The 18,203-nt window shown below is 48.8% G+C and overlaps 1 protein-coding gene across 1 annotated transcript in view; it reads right to left on the reverse strand.

The window, feature by feature from the left end:
- The window catches only part of SH3BP5 (SH3 domain binding protein 5), a gene marked incomplete at its 5' end in the record, with an annotated part of 55,188 nt that overhangs the window by 6,437 nt on the left and 30,548 nt on the right, over positions 1–18,203 (reverse strand). Inside the window, 4 exons of the mRNA XM_035129931.2 lie at positions 417–636; positions 2,475–2,517; positions 6,382–6,512; positions 8,878–9,042. Of these exons, the coding sequence (XP_034985822.2) occupies positions 417–636; positions 2,475–2,517; positions 6,382–6,512; positions 8,878–9,042 (559 nt within the window). The remainder of the gene's footprint in view (positions 1–416; positions 637–2,474; positions 2,518–6,381; positions 6,513–8,877; positions 9,043–18,203) is intronic.

An 18,203-nucleotide genomic window follows, 5' to 3' on the forward strand; every position in this document is an offset into this window, starting at 1 on the left:
ACAATCACAATTTGTAGCGTTTGGATGACACAACAAGCTGCATTTAATCTAAACTGGAAGGGAAAGCTCCCAAACTCCTTGCAGCCACACTAGAGAAGGAGGGAGCACTCAAACCAGGCATTGGCAAACTCGGCCCTCCAGATGTTTGGGGACTACAACTCCCATCATCCCTAGCTAACAGGAACAGTGGCCAGGGATAATGGGAATTGTAGTCTCAAAACATCTGGAGGGCCGAGTTTGCCTATGCCTGATGCAAACCTTAGGGACACTGAAGCTTGTTCTTACTGTGCTAAACCATGGTTTACCCCGACGTCCAAACCAACCCAGTGCATAGAACCAAATTGCACAAAGCGCCACAAGGTCATTGTGGAGTAGCTGTCCTTTGACAGGGTGCAAACTCTACAGCTTCTACTTACTGGAGATATTATCCGGCTCTAATTTGCACACAGAAAGGTTTTCTGCCGATGTGTTGTTGCCTTCAGCCCCCACGCCGCATCCCCTGGGCCCCATGGATGAGGCTCGCCGCCTCTCGTGGATCTCGTCAGAGATCATCTCCAAGTTTTTCAAAGCTGTCTTGTATTCGCCTTTGGCCAACGCCAGCTTTGCTTGCAGATCGTCTACGGTCTTCTTCAATTGCTAATGAAGCAAGCGGAAGAGACATGTTAAGGGCAGAAATACGGAAGCGATGATTCTTCAACATCAACTTCGTTGGACTGGTCATCTTGTGTGGATAACCGGATCATCGTCTTCCAAAGCAACTACTCTGTTCCGAACTTAACAATGGAAAACAAAAGAGGTTTAAAGACTCCCTCGAGGCAAATCTAAAAAAAATGTACAGTGGGACCTCGGTTTATGAACACCTCGCTTTACGAATTTTCGGTTTACGAACGCCGCGGACCCATCTGGAACGCATTAATTCACTTTCCATTACTTTCAATGGGAAAGTTTGCTTCAGTTTATGAACGCTTCAGTTTATGAACAGACTTCCGGAACCAATTACACCCATGCTTCGGGTTAAGTACGCTTCAGGTTGAGTACTCCGTGGACCCGTCTGGAACGGATTAATCCACTTTCCATTACTTTCAATGGGAAAGTTCGCTTCAGTTTATGACCGCTTCAGTTTAAGTACTCCGCGGACCGTCTGGAACAGATTAATCCACTTTCCATTACTTTCAATGGGAAAGTTCGCTTCAGTTAATGAACACACTTCCGGAACAAATTGTGTTCATAAACCGAGGGACCACTGTAGTATAAACACCAACAACTGGGAAACACTGGCCTGCGAGCCCCCCAATTGGAGAACACCCTTTCCAAAGGTGTCGTGGCCTTTGAAGACGCTCGAACTCAGGACGAAAGGGAGAAAAGTGCTAAGAGGAAGGCACGCTTGGCAAACCCTCACCGTGATCAACTCCCGCCCGGAAACCTATGTCCCCACTGTGGAAGAAAATGTGGATCCAGAATTGGCCTCCGCATTCACTTATGGACCCACTGTTAAAACTGTGTTTATAGAAAACAATCTTACTCGGCTACGAGTGATCGCCAAAGAAGATGATTAAAATCCAGCTAAAGAACTTCATCCACTCTAGCGATGGGGAACCTTTGGCCCTCCTGATGTGTGGACTCCAACTCCCATCAACCCCTCAACCCAGACCATGGCAGCTGATCCTGATGGGAACCGTATTCCACCACCATCACCCTGGCATATAGGAATGGAATTGTAGAACCCTCTTCTGCAACTGCGGAGATGTTTCAAATGTTTGCCGTTAAGCCACTTTGGGTGCATATAAGTAAAATCAAGCACTCCATCGGGTGCTACAACTTCTCTCTCTCCCCCCCACCCCCACCCCATTTAGAGTTTTAAATTATACAAGGGTTTTTTTAACGCCTGAATAGGGCCCTTGTTTCTGCACGACGTTTCCCCAACCATCATCTTTGTAGTTAAATCCAAACAAGATTATTATTATTGTTATCATTATTATTCCTACCATAGGTAAAGGGTAAAGGGGCCCCTGACCATCAGGTCCAGTCGTGTCCGACTCTGGGGTTGCGACGCTCATCTCGCTCTATTGGCCGAGGGAGCCGGCGTTTGTCCGCAGACAGCTTCCGGGTCATGTGGCCAGCATGACAAAGCTGCTTCTGGCGAACCAGAGCAGCGCACGGAAACGCCGTTTACCTTCCTGCCGGAGCGGTTCCTATTTATCTACTTGCATTTTTGATGTGCTTTCGAACTGCTAGGTTGGCAAGAGCTGGGACCGAGCAACGGGAGCTCACCCCGCCACAGGGATTCGAACCGCCAACCTTCTGATCAGCAAGCCCTAGACTCTGTGGTTTAACCCACAGCGCCACCTGGGTCATGATTAATTCCTACCATAGGAGATGATTAATGATATGGACAAGTTTTTTCACTGAAACGCATCAACTGCAGTCGTGATTTGTAACAGATCCGCTACAGATTGCCAGTATTTGATACGTACCTCTAATTGTACATAATACTTCGCCTTGAGTTCGAAATAAGGCCTGTAAGGAGAGAGGGAGGAGAGAATGGATTTTATCATTCTTGGTAGAACAATCCACAGAGAATGATGGAAAAGATCTCTGCTCCGCGCTTGCACAGGGCTTCGCGGAGAATGTTCTAGAAGCGATCAAAGCTTTGGTGGGAAGCCTGTCTGCCCCTGTGCTAGGTGCCAACACAAAAAGGGCACAGCTCCTGTCTTCCCTCTCAGTTCCACAAAACAGTTACCGTTTTGTGGCAGGGTTTCATCCAGTGCTCTTTTTCTCGAAAAAGAGGTGCTGGAACTCTCTTATAATGGCAACGGTGCCTACCTGAGAGGGGCCAGAACTGAGTTTCGGTGAGTTCCAGCTGAAAAAAACACCCGGTTCCATCGCATATTGGCCAATTCGAGTAGCACAAATGTAGGTGATTGGACTTGCGCAGCTAAACCTGCTTTCTCCAGAAGGTCACATTTTTTGGGGGGGGGAGTGCAGTGTTTCACAAATTTGGGCCCCCAGCTGTTGCTGGACCACAACTCCCATCATCCCTGACTACTGGTCCTGCTAGCTAGGGATGATGGGGTTGTAGACCAACAAGTTTGAGAAACGCTGGGATGAGGGATAGGAAAAAGTTGGGACAAGGCGCTGGAGAAAGGGTGGGATCAGACTTGCTTTGACACACCGTCATCTAGCCTCCCAGCAGACAAATCAGAATGAATGCTCAATAAACAGCACAAGAGACCGGGAGGAAGTATATAAGGTCTAATACAGGCATCCCCAAACTTCGGCCCTCCAGATGTTTTGGAATACGATTCCCATCTTGCCTGACCACTGGTCCTGTTAGCTAGGGATCATGGGAGCTGTAGGCCAAAACATCTGGAACAGGGGTCAGCAAACTTTTTCAGCCGTGGGCCGGTCCACTGTCCCTCAGACCTTGTGGGGGGACCGGACTATATTTTGAAAAAATATATGACCGAATTCCTATGCCCCACAAATAACCCAGAGATGCTTTTTAAATAAAAGGACACATTCTACTCATGCAAAAACACCAGGCAGGCCCCCCAAATAACCCAGAGATGAATTTTAAATAAAAGGACACATTCTACTCATGCAAAAACACCAGGGAGGCCCCACAAATAACCCAGAGATGCTTTTTTAAATAAAAGGACACATTCTACTCATGCAAAAACACCAGGCAGGCCCCACAAATAACCCAGAGATGCTTTTTAAATAAATGGACACATTCTACTCATGCAAAAACACCAGGCAGGCCCCACAAATAACCCAGAGATGCATCTTAAATAAAAGGACACATTCTACTCATGTAAAAACACGCTGATTCCCGAACCATCCGCGGGCCGGATTTAAAAGGCGATTGGACCGCATCCGGCCCCCGGGCCTTAGTTTGGGAACCCCTTATTTGGAGGGTCGCCGTTTGGGGAATGCCTGGTCTAATAGGACTGGCCTGCTTACTTGGATTATTTAGAGCAAGTCTGCAGTCCCTCCTCTAGAGGAGCACTTACTCGCCATTAAGGCACACTGCTTCAATCCTGCATATCTTATTTAGCTGGGTTGCCTGGTCCTGCCTTGCAGTACAGATGTGTGTTGGACGCCTGATAACTGAAATGCCAAGTGAGGGGTTGCAGATATGACAAGAGCCTGGGGCGTTGCTAGTATCTAAGAAAGCTCAAGGCACAGACCCATGACACGCATAGAATTTGCAGGTGCTACTTTTGATATGTAGAAATAAACAGTAAATTGCAAGAACCCGGGCCAGGAGGAAGATGAATTTCAAGTAAGTCTTCAAAATGTTTTATTCATGTAATGATAAGATGAATCCAAATAGGAATCAATCCCAGTATGATAGTGAGGCAAATAAAAATAAATTCCAGTGAAAAAAATCCCAGGACCTGTTTCGACAATTCTTCATCAGCTGGAACGTTGAAAAATTGAACATTAGAAATAAATCTTAGAGTAATTATCCTTATAACAAAAATACGTTCCGATTTCTAAACACAAAGTTTTGTCGTTTGTAAAAGACAGAGAGAACTATGTTTTAAATGAACATTGGGGGTATATCTAAGAATAACTATCCTTACACCAAAAATACATTCTGTTTTCTAAATACAATCGCTTATAATAGACAGAGGTAGCTTGTCTATGTTTTAAATGATAAAACATCTTAAAGTAATTGTCCTTACACCAAAAATACATGTTGTTTTCTAAATACCAAGTTATATCGCTTATAATAGACAGAAGTAGCTTACCAATGTTTTAATGGTCAGAGTGTACCAAGTATGTTTGCCTTGCTAGCTCAGACTGTTTGCAGCATTTAAATAAAACATAAGGTGTTGTTTGCTGCAAAATTAAAGGAACAGTATTACATCTAAGAATACAACATTTGCGTTTAGAAATCAAAACGTATTTTTTGTTATAAGGATAATTACTCTAAGATTTATTTATCTTATCATTACATAAATAAAACCTTTTGAAGACTTACTTGAAATTCATCTTCCTCCTGGCCCGAGTTCTTGCAATTTACTTTTTATATGTAGACATGCAAATCTTGGCCAGGTTTCATAGGGAAAGCAAAACAAAAAGTTTCAGAAGTGGGGAGGAATTATTATAAATTAGTTTGGAGGCGGCATTTAGCACCAATCAGATGAAATCAAATAAACAAGGAATATTCTGTGTTATGTTGGGGGAGATGCCAGGAAAGCAGGTATTAGGTTCACATGTGGCGGGGGTGTAAATATGTACATTTTTTTTGGCAAAGGGTGTTTAAGGAGATGACAGGAATAAATCACAGGCTAGGAAGGACTTGCTTACAAATTTATCAACAGCTGCACAAATTATGAGAGCTAGGAAGTAGAAGGGGTAAGCAGAATATAAATGGAAGAATGATATAAAGAGATGTGGGATATAGCTATTAATGATAAATTAACAGGTGCCATTAAGGTAAGACGGGGAACATGCAGGAGAAATTATTCTGAGGAGATATGGAGGGTGTTTGGGGAGATATGGAGAGGGTCTCCACCCCCATCGTTCAGCCCGGACACTGAGATCCAGCACCGAGGGCCTTCTGGCAGTTCCCTCATTGCGAGAAGTGAGGTTACAGGGAACCAGGCAGAGGGCCTTCTCGGTAGTGGCACCCGCCCTGTGGAACGCCCTCCCAGCAGATGTCAAGGCAATAAGCAACTATTTTACTTTTAGAAGACAACTGAAGGGGGCCCTGTTTAGGGAAGTTTTTAATGTTTGATGCTGTACTATTTTTAATATTCGGTTGGAAGCCGCCCAGAGTGGCTGGAGAAACCCAGCCAGATGGGCGGGGTATAAATAAATTATTATTATTATTATTATTATTATTATTATTATTATTATAACAGAAAGGGGTCAAACCATCACAAGAGGTGCTGAAATTTTGGGAGGCTGGATAGTTACAATGGAATAGTCTCAGTGGTGGGGTGCACATTTTTATTCTTATGTATGATTATTACTTTGTTAAAATAAAATAAATAAAATAATAACAATAATAATAATAATAATAGAAAGGAAGAAGAAGGGGGGGAAGTGGGGAGAAGAGGTTGGAAATCTAGGGCCGAGTGCATGTTTGGGGCCTCTGTGGACCATCCCTTAACACTACTCCTGGAAAGAGCCACCCTAGAGGAAAAATCTAGGAGTTTCACATCACCCTACAGAGCAATTTCCCAAACTTGGGTCTCTAGCTGTTGCTGGACTACAACAATCCCAACAATCAGGAAGGATGGAAATTGTAGTCCCAAAACAGCTGGAGACCCAAGTTTGGGAAACCCTCTCCTAGACCGTTTGCAGACAAACGTCAAGCGCGTGCAAAATTGGCCCAATGGTTGCGCTGCAAAAATGTACACGCACTTGGATTTATTTATGGTCCTCTTGAGCTTCTTCTCCAGCTGTTTCATCCTGCCCATGGCCGCGTTGTATTTGGCAGCCGTCTCCTTGTGCACCAGCTCACTTCGGGTTTTCGTCTGCTCTGCTTCCATGACCTTAACAGAAGAAGAAGGAAAAGGGGAGGGGGGAGAAACAGCAGTTTTGAGTTGAAGCGGCTGCAGGCCTGTTAAGATGCATAGCCTGGGTATGTTTCTCAGCTGACACTGTTTCTGCACGCTCTCAGTCAAGGATACCAGGGGTGACAATTGCCACCAAGATCTGCAAATGGAAGCTGTAAATGCTTAGCAAGAATTCTTTAGTATGTGAATGTGGTTATAGGCAGGTTTCTTATACATACGAGTGAGCAAGCGAGAATACATATAAGGACAGTCGTACCTCCGTTTACGTGACCCTCTGGATATGTAAACTTCGAAATGCGCGCGCAGCAAACCCGGAAGTATTTTACCGGGTTTTGCCATGCACACATGCACAGAAGAGGTCCTCAGGTTGCAGAAACCTCAGGATCCAACCGGACCTCCGGAACGGATCCTGTCCGCAACTGGAGGTACCCCTGTATTAGGAACATATTATTGACCATCTGACTAAATTTTCAGTACGGAAACACAAATGGGTGAGGGTCACAGAGAGACAACAATTCTGCTTCTGAGCACTTGTTATGGCACTTACAAGGGAAGAAATAATTCTTAACTTAGGCCCACATTCACAGCATACATCCTGAAGGAGCGTTCTCCCTCCCCATCGTTCTGCCCGGACACTGAGGTCCAGCGCCGAGGGCCTTCTGGCGGTTCCCTCGCTATGAGAAGCCAAGTTACAGGGAACCAGGCAGAGGGCCTTCTTGGTAGTGGCACCAACCCTGTGGAATGCCCTCCCACCAGAGGTCAAAGAAAACAACAATTACCAGACCTTTGGAAGGCATCTCAAGTCAGCCTTGTTTAGGGAAGCTTTTAATGTTTGATGGATTTCTGTATTTTAATATTTTGTTGGAAGCCACCCAGAGTGGCTGGGGGAACCCGGCCAGATGGGCGGGGTATAAATAATAAATTATTATTATTATTATTATTATTATTATTATTATTATTATTAGCACCGCAAACAGCAATGAATTCTGGGAGCCGTAGTTTGTTAAGGGTTGCTAAAAACTGAAAGATGTTAGGAGACCCCTATTGCCCTCACAGAGCTACAATTCCCAGAGTTCCCTGTGAAGAGAGATTGATTCTTAAATCACTCTGGGAGCTGTAGCATTGAGAGGGGAACAGGGGTCTCCTGACAACCTTAACAAACTGCACCTCCCAGGATTCTTTGGGACAACTGTTTAAAATTGTATTCGTGGTGCTTTAAAGGTATCGTGTGAATGTGGCAATTAGCCTAAGCGCCGCCCCACAATCCGTTCCTGAACAGCTTGATCACAATACAGTGGTACCTCAGTTTACAACCAGTCCCGTTTACGAACGCCTCCATTTATGAACGCCGCAGACCTGGAAGTGTTTACATCCGGGTTCCGCGACGCTGGATGCGCAGACGAGATCTGCGCAGCTTGCACATGTGCAGAAGCGATCTGCTCAGTGTGCGCGTGCGCAGAAACACTCTATTGGCGCTTTGCACACGCACAGAAGCGTGCCTTCAGGGAGCGAACGCCTCCGTTTACTAACGCCTCCGTGGAACGGATCGTGTTCGTAAACCGAGGTTCCACTGTACTATCGAATTTAACATATATGCAAGGGGAAAGCTATCCGTGAGATTCAGCACAGACTCACTTAATTTCAAAGGTTAGTATGCCTAAAAGGGGGGGGGGAGGAAGCCGTGCATAACTTTCTGATCCCTCCAGCCTTGACTAACTTAGGCCCAACAAAAACACTCCTTTACATATCTAAAATTGTTCAGTGGCGCTCATTTCGTTATCATTTTATGTGACACATTCAAAACACTGCTCTGTTGTTCTGGAGTACTGCCATAGTCGGAGCCTGAGCATCTGAAAGCCATGTTTCTCCAGGCATCGGAGTTAGACTGACAGAGGGATTTGGGCTTTTAATGTTGTCCAGTTTGATTGTGTTTTGGTGCCACGAAAATTACTTGGCATTTCCACAGATTGGAAACAGCAAATCTGCCTACACACAATTCATATTTTGACTACCGAGTTAGTGCTTAAATACATAGCTGATCTAGAACCCGGCACAAACTAGAGGCAGTTCATACTTTCAGCTACACAACGATCTGAACTACACTCACAGCAAGACTCATCCCACTTCGTAGTAGAAGCTGGAAAATGCAACAGTGCAAATGATTTGTGCGTCTTCTTTCCCTGCTTGCAAGAGCCGGCTGTAAAACGCATGCCACCCAATATTCTGCAACTCCATCTGCCTGCCCAAAGTATCCAATAATTTTTTAGCTCCCCGTTCTCCAAGGCAGCAGCGGCACAGGAAAGGAGCAGCTTTTCCGAGGCAAGCCAGCAACAGATCTTACCCTCTGAGTAGCATGGTTGAGCATCTCCTGCCAGGCAGAATCAAACTGACGCTGGTCATCTTCCAGCAGTCTCTGCTCGGCAAGAGAAATGGTCTCTTTCGCAGCTCGGAGGACCTCCGTAGCTCTCTGAAAATCCTGGGTTGCTTTCTGAGCTTCCAGCTGTGCCTAAAAGGTGCGAGAGAGGGATGCAGTGATTTAGCACAAATGGATTTCAACATGTACAAAAGAAGGGAAAATCAGATACAAAACAGTATCCTAATAATAATAATAATAATAATAATAATAATTTATTTATACCCCCGCCCATCTGGCTGGGTTTCCCCAGTCACTCAGGGCGGCTTCCAACAAAATATTGGCCCGTCAAACATTAAAAGCTTCCCTAAACAGGGCTGCCTTCAGATGTCGTCTAAAAGTCTGGTAGTTGTTGTTCTCTTTGACATCTGGTGGGAGGGCGTTCCACATGGCGGGTGCCACTACCGAGAAGGCCCTCTACCTGGTTCCCTGTAACTTGGCTTCTCACAGTTAGGGAACCGCCAGAAGGCCCTCGGTGCTGGACCTCAGTGTCCGGGCTGAACGATGGGGGTAGAGACGCTCCTTCAGGTATACTGGACCGAGGCCATTTAGGGCTTTAAAGGTCAGCACCAACACTTTGAATTGTGCTCAGAAAAGTACTTGGAGCCAATGTAGGTCTTACAAGACTGGTGTTATGTGGTCTCGGCTTTGTTAAGACAATCGAATATGGTTTTGACCCTCCACCTACGCATGGAACCTTATGGAGACACACATGCATTTCTGGAGCTCTATTAACCTGTGACCCTGAAATTTCAGGTGTCTCCCCCCCAAAAAAAAGAACCTGATGTCAAAGTTTTGTGCAAGTTTTGCGCGATTTTGTGCTGCCTCCCAAACTGAGTAATTGTCAAATCAAATCGGGGTCATGACTTAATGTCCCCCAAACCTAACCTTGCCCAATTTACTCCAAACCGGTACCAACGTTGCATGCCAGTTTGTGCCGGGGGGGGGGGGAGAGAAATAGATAATTGTCGGGTTTCAGGTTTGCCAATGGGGCCTCCCCAAAAAATTTGCTTGTAATCCAAAAAAAAAAAATGGGTTGTAACCCAAAACACATGCAAACCAAGACGTATGCAAACCAAGGTACCACTGTAGTAAAATATGCAGGAAAGGATGCTATGTAATATGAACCATCAGAAGGAGAAGAAAGGAAGTCACTGGATATTTTAAAGTTTGTAAAATGTTTGATTTGAAATGTAGAAAAATGAAAATTAAGTTATATATAATAAAACAGACTTACACCCTGAGCCTGGAAAGATAAATACCTGCTGTTTATTGCACAAAGGTCTGAGGACCTCAGTGTCCTGGCTTACATTCAAACCTATTTCATATAGGCATCAATTTGATGTTGACAAAAACTCAGATGTCCAGGGGGCTCATATTAATGTAGGTGATTAATTCTAGATTCATGAATCTGCTATGTGAACTGATGGTGGCCCACTGTTATTCTTAGTATTTTAGGGCTGGGCAATATCTGGTTTTCAACATTGCGGTATGTCACCAGCTAAACATCGTGACATACTGTTAAATGACAATGTCTAAAAGAAGGATGGGCCTCTGTAGAGGCTTCACGGTTTTTCCTGCATCATGAATTTTTCATAGCACACACATCATGATTTGCAATATACCGTATTGCCAGGTTAAAAAATTATGGAACTAATATCATGATATGGGCTTCAAACTGTTTTTTGACGATGTATCGATATATCGCCCAGACCTAATCTGTACATGATGATGGAAAGGGATTTTTCTTCTTCTTCCCTCTCCTCCTTTCTTCATTTAAATTCCTTTCCCCCTTTTTTCCTTTTCCCTCCCCTTGTTAAATTCACAAATACTTTTCTAAACCTCTTTGCTGCATTCGGCTGGCTTTCGGCTCCTTACCCTGAGATCCTTAAGCGCTGGCAGAAGTCAGAGGCATCAGAAAACATTTAGAAAAGCTGAGCATTATTTAGCAAAAAAAATATCATGCAAATTCACCGCTAAAGCGCTCCAGCTGAGCAGGCCGGCTTGCAACAGCTTAACGCGGCCTTGGCGTTCCTAAGCTTCCCTGCCAGCTGCTTGCTTGCAAGGAATAAATGTATGTTACGCCTCCCAAATGCCTTTGGCTACATAACATACGGTATTTAAACAGCCCAACAGCCTGGTCTGGAATGATTATCATTGTATAATCTGTAAACAGCTATTGGTTATGCCACTTATGAGCTGGTTTGTCATAGGTGCTGGGGGTTGACAATCTACACCAGACATAGGCAACCTTGGCTCTCCAGATGTTTTGGAACTACAACTCCCATGATCCCTAGCTAACAGGGCCAGTGGTCAGGGGTCATGGGAGTTGTAGTTCCAAAACATATGGAGAACCAAGGTTGCCTATGCCTGATCTACACAGTCATGAATTACAATAATCATATCATTCTTAAACAAGTGTTGGTCATCCTACTTTATAAGTTATGGAGTTGCCAAAACAGAATCCCTAGCTGCCATTGTTGGGCAAGACGGCTCTCAAGTCTTATTTTTCAAATGAGGGACTGACTGTGATTCAGTCTCAGTTAAGCATCTAGCTTGTTCAGATGACAATTAAGCTAACTTAAGAACTTTGAGAGCTTAAAGAAGAAAAGTCACTTGATCCAGGAACAGTCCACATATATACTGGCCTGTTCCAACATCTTTTTCTTAATGGTGACAGGGACCATTCATAATGTGAGAATATTCTTCACAACTGTGAGCAGGGCATTGGGGTGGGTTAAATGAAGACAAGTTACAACAATTGACTGTAACGCTGTTCACTGCTCCTGCTCAGATTGCACAGAAAAAGCATTTGGGTTCTGGTACAATTGTACAGGTAAACGTTAAGGGCCCCTGGACGGTTAAGTCCAGTCAAAGGCGACTATGGGGTTGCGGAGCTCATCTCGCTTTCAGGCCGAGGGAGGAGCAGGCATTTGTCCACAGACAGTTTTCCGGGTTATGACTGAACTGCTTCTGGCTCAACGGAACACTGTGCTGGAAACCAGAGCGCACAGAAACGCCATTTACCTTCCCACCGCAGTGCTACCTGTTTATCTACTTGCACTGGCGTGCTTTCGAACTGCTAGGTTGGCAGGAGCTGGGACAGAGCAACGGGAGCTCACCTGATCGCAGGGATTCGAACCGCCAACTTTCTGATCGGCAAGCCCAACAGCGCCTCCTGTGTCTACAGGACGGGGTATTAGTGTGTGAAAACAGTCAAAATCCAAAGATCTCCAGGCATGCACCCAAGCATCTTCACTCGGTTGCAAGTGGCCGATAGCACCACAGATATTGTGAGGCAGAACCAGTTGCTACTCCCATCTTATGATGGTGGCAGAAGCTTGAATGAAGAAATCCCACACCAACACACCTGTAAGAAACTATCAGGCCCACTTTGATGCCCCAATTTAATTGCTGCAATCTGCTTCATTATTGGGGGGAAGACTCCTCTGCTCTTACTCATTTTTATGCTACAAACTATAGATACTGTCAGAGGGCCTGGTATGGCTACTCTAGAGTAACGACTCCAGCATGGTCTTTTAAGGTTTTTATTAAGTGCTGATTATTTACAGTGTTCAGAGCAGTAAAAATGCATCCTTAAGGTGAGGTGTCTGAACTCCCGAATGGCGATTGGCGCGTTTTCTTCCAGCACCACAGCTTTGGCAGACCCAACCTCTTCCCCCTACGTTTGCGTCGCAATTCGGGAGTTGGGGGAATTGGCCTCCCCCCTGTGCGTCCAACTTCCTGTCCCACCTGCGGCCTGGGCTCCACAACCTTGCCTGAGCCTCGGACACCACTTCCTGACTCTCCGCTGGAGGCAGAGCTCTCCTTACTCTCTCCCGCGCTTGGGGATGGGCTGGAACTTAAGATGGGAGGGACTTCCCTGTATCCCTCGTCCCTCACATCCATCCCCCTCCCAGGCTCCTCTCCCCCCCTTCCTAGTGGCTCTCCGCTTGCTGGGGACGAGTGAAACCCCAAGAAGTCTGTGGCATCCGAGCCTGTGGGTGTAAAAATTTCCCCCCAATCCTGCGATCTTTCTCCTTCCCCCTGAGAAGACGGGAATCCCAAGAAGTCAGTGGCGTCAGAGCTGGTGGGAGTAAAAATGTTCTGCCAGTCCTCTCCTGCCTCTGACGTCGTTGACCTCGGTGAAACCCACACCTCTTCTTCCGTGTCCTCAAATTCCGCTTCCCATCTCCATGGAGAGCTGCTGCCTGCTATCCCTTCCTCCTGCCCCTCCCCCTCTCCCTCCCTTTCCATGTGCCAGGGCTTGGGCCTGTGGGGGAACAGGGCGTGGAACTCTTCCACTAAAAATTCCTCAGGTACTTCTGTGGCCGGTATCCACTCATTGTGGGACGGCGGAGTGTCCTCCCATGCTATCAGGTACTCCAGTCCTCTCACCCCTCTCCTTGAGTCTAAAATCTCAGTTGCCTCATTGAGCTGTCGGGCGTCTCCCGTCTCCCCCCCTCCCTCTGGAGGCTGATCGCTGTCCCTGAACCTGGTACTTTCCCTGTACGGCGACAGCAGCGATCTATGAAACACTGGGTGCACTCTCATGTCCTCCGGCAGTGCTAGCCTGAAGGCTACCGGGTTGACCTGTTGCGTGACCGTGAAGGGGCCCAGCCTCCTGGGTGCTAACTTCTTGCATCGCCCCCTGGTGGGAAGACCTTCCGAGGATAACCAAACCTTGTCCCCCACCCTGATGACCTCTCCCGGTCGCCTGTGGCGATCTGCCCCCTTCTTGTACGCTTCCTTGGCCCTCTCCAAGTGTTCTCTGAGCTGCTGGTGCACCGTCTCCAGGTCCTCTGCCCAATCCTCTGCCTGTGGGCCCTCTTCCTCCTCCTCCCCCTCCCTCTCCGGGAAAGATCTGAGGTCGCGCCCGTAGTTGGCCTTAAAGGGCGACACCCCTGTGGAGACGTGCACCGCATTGTTGTAGGCAAATTCTGCCAGTGGCAGGCGATCCACCCAGTCCGTTTGCCTCTGGCTGACGTAACATCTCAGGTACTGCTGCAGAATGGCGTTGACCCGCTCCGCCTGTCCATTGGTTTGCGGGTGCCTAGCCGTCGACAAGCTGACCTCCACCTGCAGGAGGTTCATGAGCCGCCGCCAGAACCTGGAAACAAATTGGCGGCCACGATCCGAAATAACCCTTAAAGGCAATCCATGCAGTCTGAATACGTGGTCAACAAACAGTTTGGCCGTCTCTTCTGCCGAGACCGCCCTGGCACACGGTATAAAATGGCACATTTTGGACATGAGGTCCACCACCACCAATACTGCGGTCTTGCCCCTGGACGACGGCAGGTCTGTGATGAAGTCCATGGACACTACTTCCCACGGCCTGTGCGGTGTGGCTAAGGGCTCCAGCAAACCAGCTGGTGGCGCTCTGACCACCTTTGCTCGCTGGCAGGTGTCACATCCCCTTACATAATCCCGAACATCCTCCCGCACCCCTGGCCACCAGAAGTGTCTCATGACTAGGTGAGTGGTTTTGTCCCTTCCAAAATGACCCGCCGTTGGGTTGTCGTGCATCTGCTTGAGGGCCTTACCTCTCAGCTGTTTGGTTGGCAGGTACAGGGCTCCCTTGTAAAAAAGCAAACCCCTCCTTTCCTCAAAGTCTTTGGCCTGCTCCCCCCCCCTCTCAGTTCTCTGAAGATGCGGGTGGCAAATTCATCAGCTGCTGTCAGTGCTGTGAGTTCTGCCTCGCTCACCACTGCTGCTCCGCAGGACCATGCTGATGGGGGGAAAATATGCCTGGGTGCCGGTGGCAACTCCTCCTCCATGTACTCTGGCTTGCGGGAGAGGGCATCCGCCCTGACATTCTGCTCTCCCGGGATGTAGTGGATGGAGAAGTTGAAGTTCGAGAAGAACTCTGCCCACCGTATCTGCCGCTGGTTGAGCACCCTGGCAGTTCTCCAGAACTCCAGGTTCTTGTGGTCTGTGCACACCTGGATGGGGTGCTTGGCGCCCACCAGGAAGTGTCGCCAGTGCTGGAACGCAGCGTGGATCGCGAGAAGTTCCCTGTCAAACACTGTGTAGTTGCGTTCCGGCTGGGTCAGCTTCCTGGAGAAGAAGGCACAGGGTCTCCACTCTCTGTTGGCGTCCAGTTGCAACAGAATCGCTCCCAGAGCCTTGTCCGAAGCATCTGTCTCCAGGCGTAGGGGCGCATCCTGCACCACGTGGAACAGGTGCTGATCTGAAGCGAATACCCTCTTGAGGCTTTCGAACGCTGCTTGCGCCTCTGGTGTCCACCGGAACTTCTGCTTGCCTCTCAGGCAGTCGGTGATAGGAGCCGTGACGCGAGAGAAGTTCTTGATGAACTTCCTGTAGAAGTTCGCGAAGCCTAGTAGGCGTTGGGCATCTTTGCGCGTCCTGGGGCTGTGCCAGTCCAGGATGGCCTGCACCTTGTCCTTGTCCATCGCCAGCCCCTTGTCTGACAGCTTGTAGCCTAGGAAGTCCACTTCTTTGGTGTGAAACTTGCACTTCTCCAGCTTCACATACAGGTGGTTGTCCTTCAGGCGCTGCAACACCTCCCTGACATCCTTCACATGCTGCACTGGGTCATTGGAGTAGATAAGGATGTCATCCAGAAAGACCAAGCAGTTCTTGAAGAGGAGGGACCCCAGGACGTGGTGCATGAAGGCCTGGAAGCATGCGGAGCCCCCTTGCAACCCGAAGGGCATCACCAGATATTCAAAAGAGCCCAGAGGCGTGAACATCGTGGTTTTCCATTCATCACCCTCCCGGATCCTAATCAAGTTGTACGCCCCTCTTAGGTCGAGCTTGGTGAAGATCTTGCCCCTGCGTGCCGCTGTCAGGAGATCATCCACTCTGGGCATGGGGAAAGCCACTGGCTCTGTCACCGAATTCAGCCGTCTAAAATCCACCACCAGACGGCGCTGTTGCGTGTCTTTCTTGTCCACCCAGAAGACCGGGCTGCCCCCTGCTGCCTTGCTTTCTCTGATGAACCCCCGCTTGAGGTTCTTGTCGATGAAAGCGCGCAGATCCTCCAGTTCCTGATCTGACATGGCGTACAGCTTGGCTGGGGGTATAGTTGCCCCTGGCACCAGGTTGATCTGGCAGTCAAAAGGCCTGTGTGGGGGTAGGTGGTCGGACTCCGCTTCGCTGAAGACCTCCTGCAGGTCCCAGTACGGCTTGGGTATTGCCTCACCCCCCTTGACGTGCATGGTGGCCACCGTGGCTATCGGAGGCCCCTCCCCTGGTTGGTGCTGCATGCAATGTTCCAGACAAAAGTCCGATCCAAAAGTGATGCATCTCTGGTGCCAACTTATGGAGGGGTCGTGGCGCGTCAGCCAGCTCATGCCCAAGACGATGGGGGGGTCTGAGATGGTTGTGACGTTGAAAGCCAGTGTCTCTGAGTGCCTTCCCACCGTCATTCTCATGGGGGGGGGGGTTGATGCGTGATGGCCCCTCCCAGCAGCTCTCTGCCGTCAATGGTGGCCACGTGCAGGGGAAAATCCAGCTGCAGAAGTTGGATCTGGTGCTCTTCCGCAAAGTTTCTCGAGAAGAAGTTGGCTGAGGCACCACTGTCAATTAAGGCGAGGACTGTCAGGGGATAGCCATTTGGGAGCGTGAGCGTGACTTCTAGAACCACTCCTGCTCTGGGAGGGGTGGGCTGGCTGTGCTCCTCTCTGTGCGGGTGGGCGGGCGGGGGCTGTTGTCTGCTGACTGTGCCTGGCCGCTCCCCCTTGTCTCCTGCAGCCAGGCTGTCTCGTTTCCCTGCTGTGGTGCTGCGTCAGCTGGGGAAGGTACAACCGTTCCCGCCTTTCCTTGCCACTCTCTGCGATGAGGGCAGTCTCTGACGCGATGCCGGGGGGAGTTGCAGAGAAAGCAATTCCCGCCTCTTCCCTCCTTGCGTCTTGGCGCCGCCGGGGTTTGAAAAGCCCGCGCGCGCGCTCCTCCGATCTCCATCGGTTCCGGCTCTGGGCTTGGCCTGGGCGGGTGTGGGGGCGGGCCCTGGGGTGGGGTTTGGTGATGTGGTCTGTCCTGGGAGCGTGGGAACCAGGGTTTTGCTGTGCGCGTCGCTTGTTTGTCATTCCATCTGGATTCCTGTCTCACCCCCACCGCTAGCGCCGCTTTGCTTAACTCATCCATAGTTCGCGGTTTGGGACCTCTTGCCAGCTCATCCTTAACGTCTGCGTGCAAACCCATGTAGAAGGCTGATTTCACTGGCTCACTTTGCAGATCCCACCCCAGTTTGTGCACCAGCATGGTGAATCTCGCCCAGTAGTCCCTAACTGTCGATTTTCCTTGTGTTAAGTTATGAAGCTCCTCTTTAGTGGCCTCCATTTCACTGTCACTAGCGTACATTATTTTTAAAGCTTCTAGAAATAATTTTGCGTTCTTCATGCAAGGATTTTTTTGCGCGATGAGCGGTCTTACCCATTCTCGGGCGGCCCCCGTCAAATGCTCTATGATAAAGGAGACTCTGTGCGCGTCATCTGGGAATTCTGCTGCATGCAATTCCAGCGCATAATTTATTTCTGTCTCGAATCCTAGGTACTCCCTAGGGTCGCCGCTAAACTTGGTGACTAGGCTCTGTCCCCTTCTCACTTGGACTAGCTGCGGCTGGGGCACCCCCCCACCTCTAGCGGCTTTCTCCTCTTCCAACTTCTTCTGTAGGTCCAAAACCATCACCCTTAGCTGTTTCTCAGTCTCCTCTTTTGTCCTCACCTGGTCCACCAGCTTGTTCAGCTCCTCCTGCGCCCCTCGCGCTTCCTCCTGAGCGGCATGCAATTGCTGCTGTGCGTGCGCTGTGAGGTTCTGCAGCTCCTGCTTCGCTGCTTCGGCCTCCAGCCTCCAATGCTCAGCCTCTTGAGCGCTCATCGCTGCACTCCAAAGTAGCCAAAAAAAAGATTCGGGAGTTGCTGTCAGAGGGCCTGGTATGGCTACTCTAGAGTAACGACTCCAGCATGGTCTTTTAAGGTTTTTATTAAGTGCTGATTATTTACAGTGTTCAGAGCAGTAAAAATGCATCCTTAAGGTGAGGTGTCTGAACTCCCGAATGGCGATTGGCGCGTTTTCTTCCAGCACCACAGCTTTGGCAGACCCAACCTCTTCCCCCTACGTCGCAATTCGGGAGTTGGGGGAATTGGCCTCCCCCCTGTGCGTCCAACTTCCTGTCCCACCTGCGGCCTGGGCTCCACAACCTTGCCTGAGCCTCGGACACCACTTCCTGACTCTCCGCTGGAGGCAGAGCTCTCCTTACTCTCTCCCGCGCTTGGGGATGGGCTGGA

Source organism: Zootoca vivipara, chromosome 12, assembly GCF_963506605.1.
Source record: "Zootoca vivipara chromosome 12, rZooViv1.1, whole genome shotgun sequence".
NCBI classification, from domain to species: domain Eukaryota; kingdom Metazoa; phylum Chordata; class Lepidosauria; order Squamata; family Lacertidae; genus Zootoca; species Zootoca vivipara.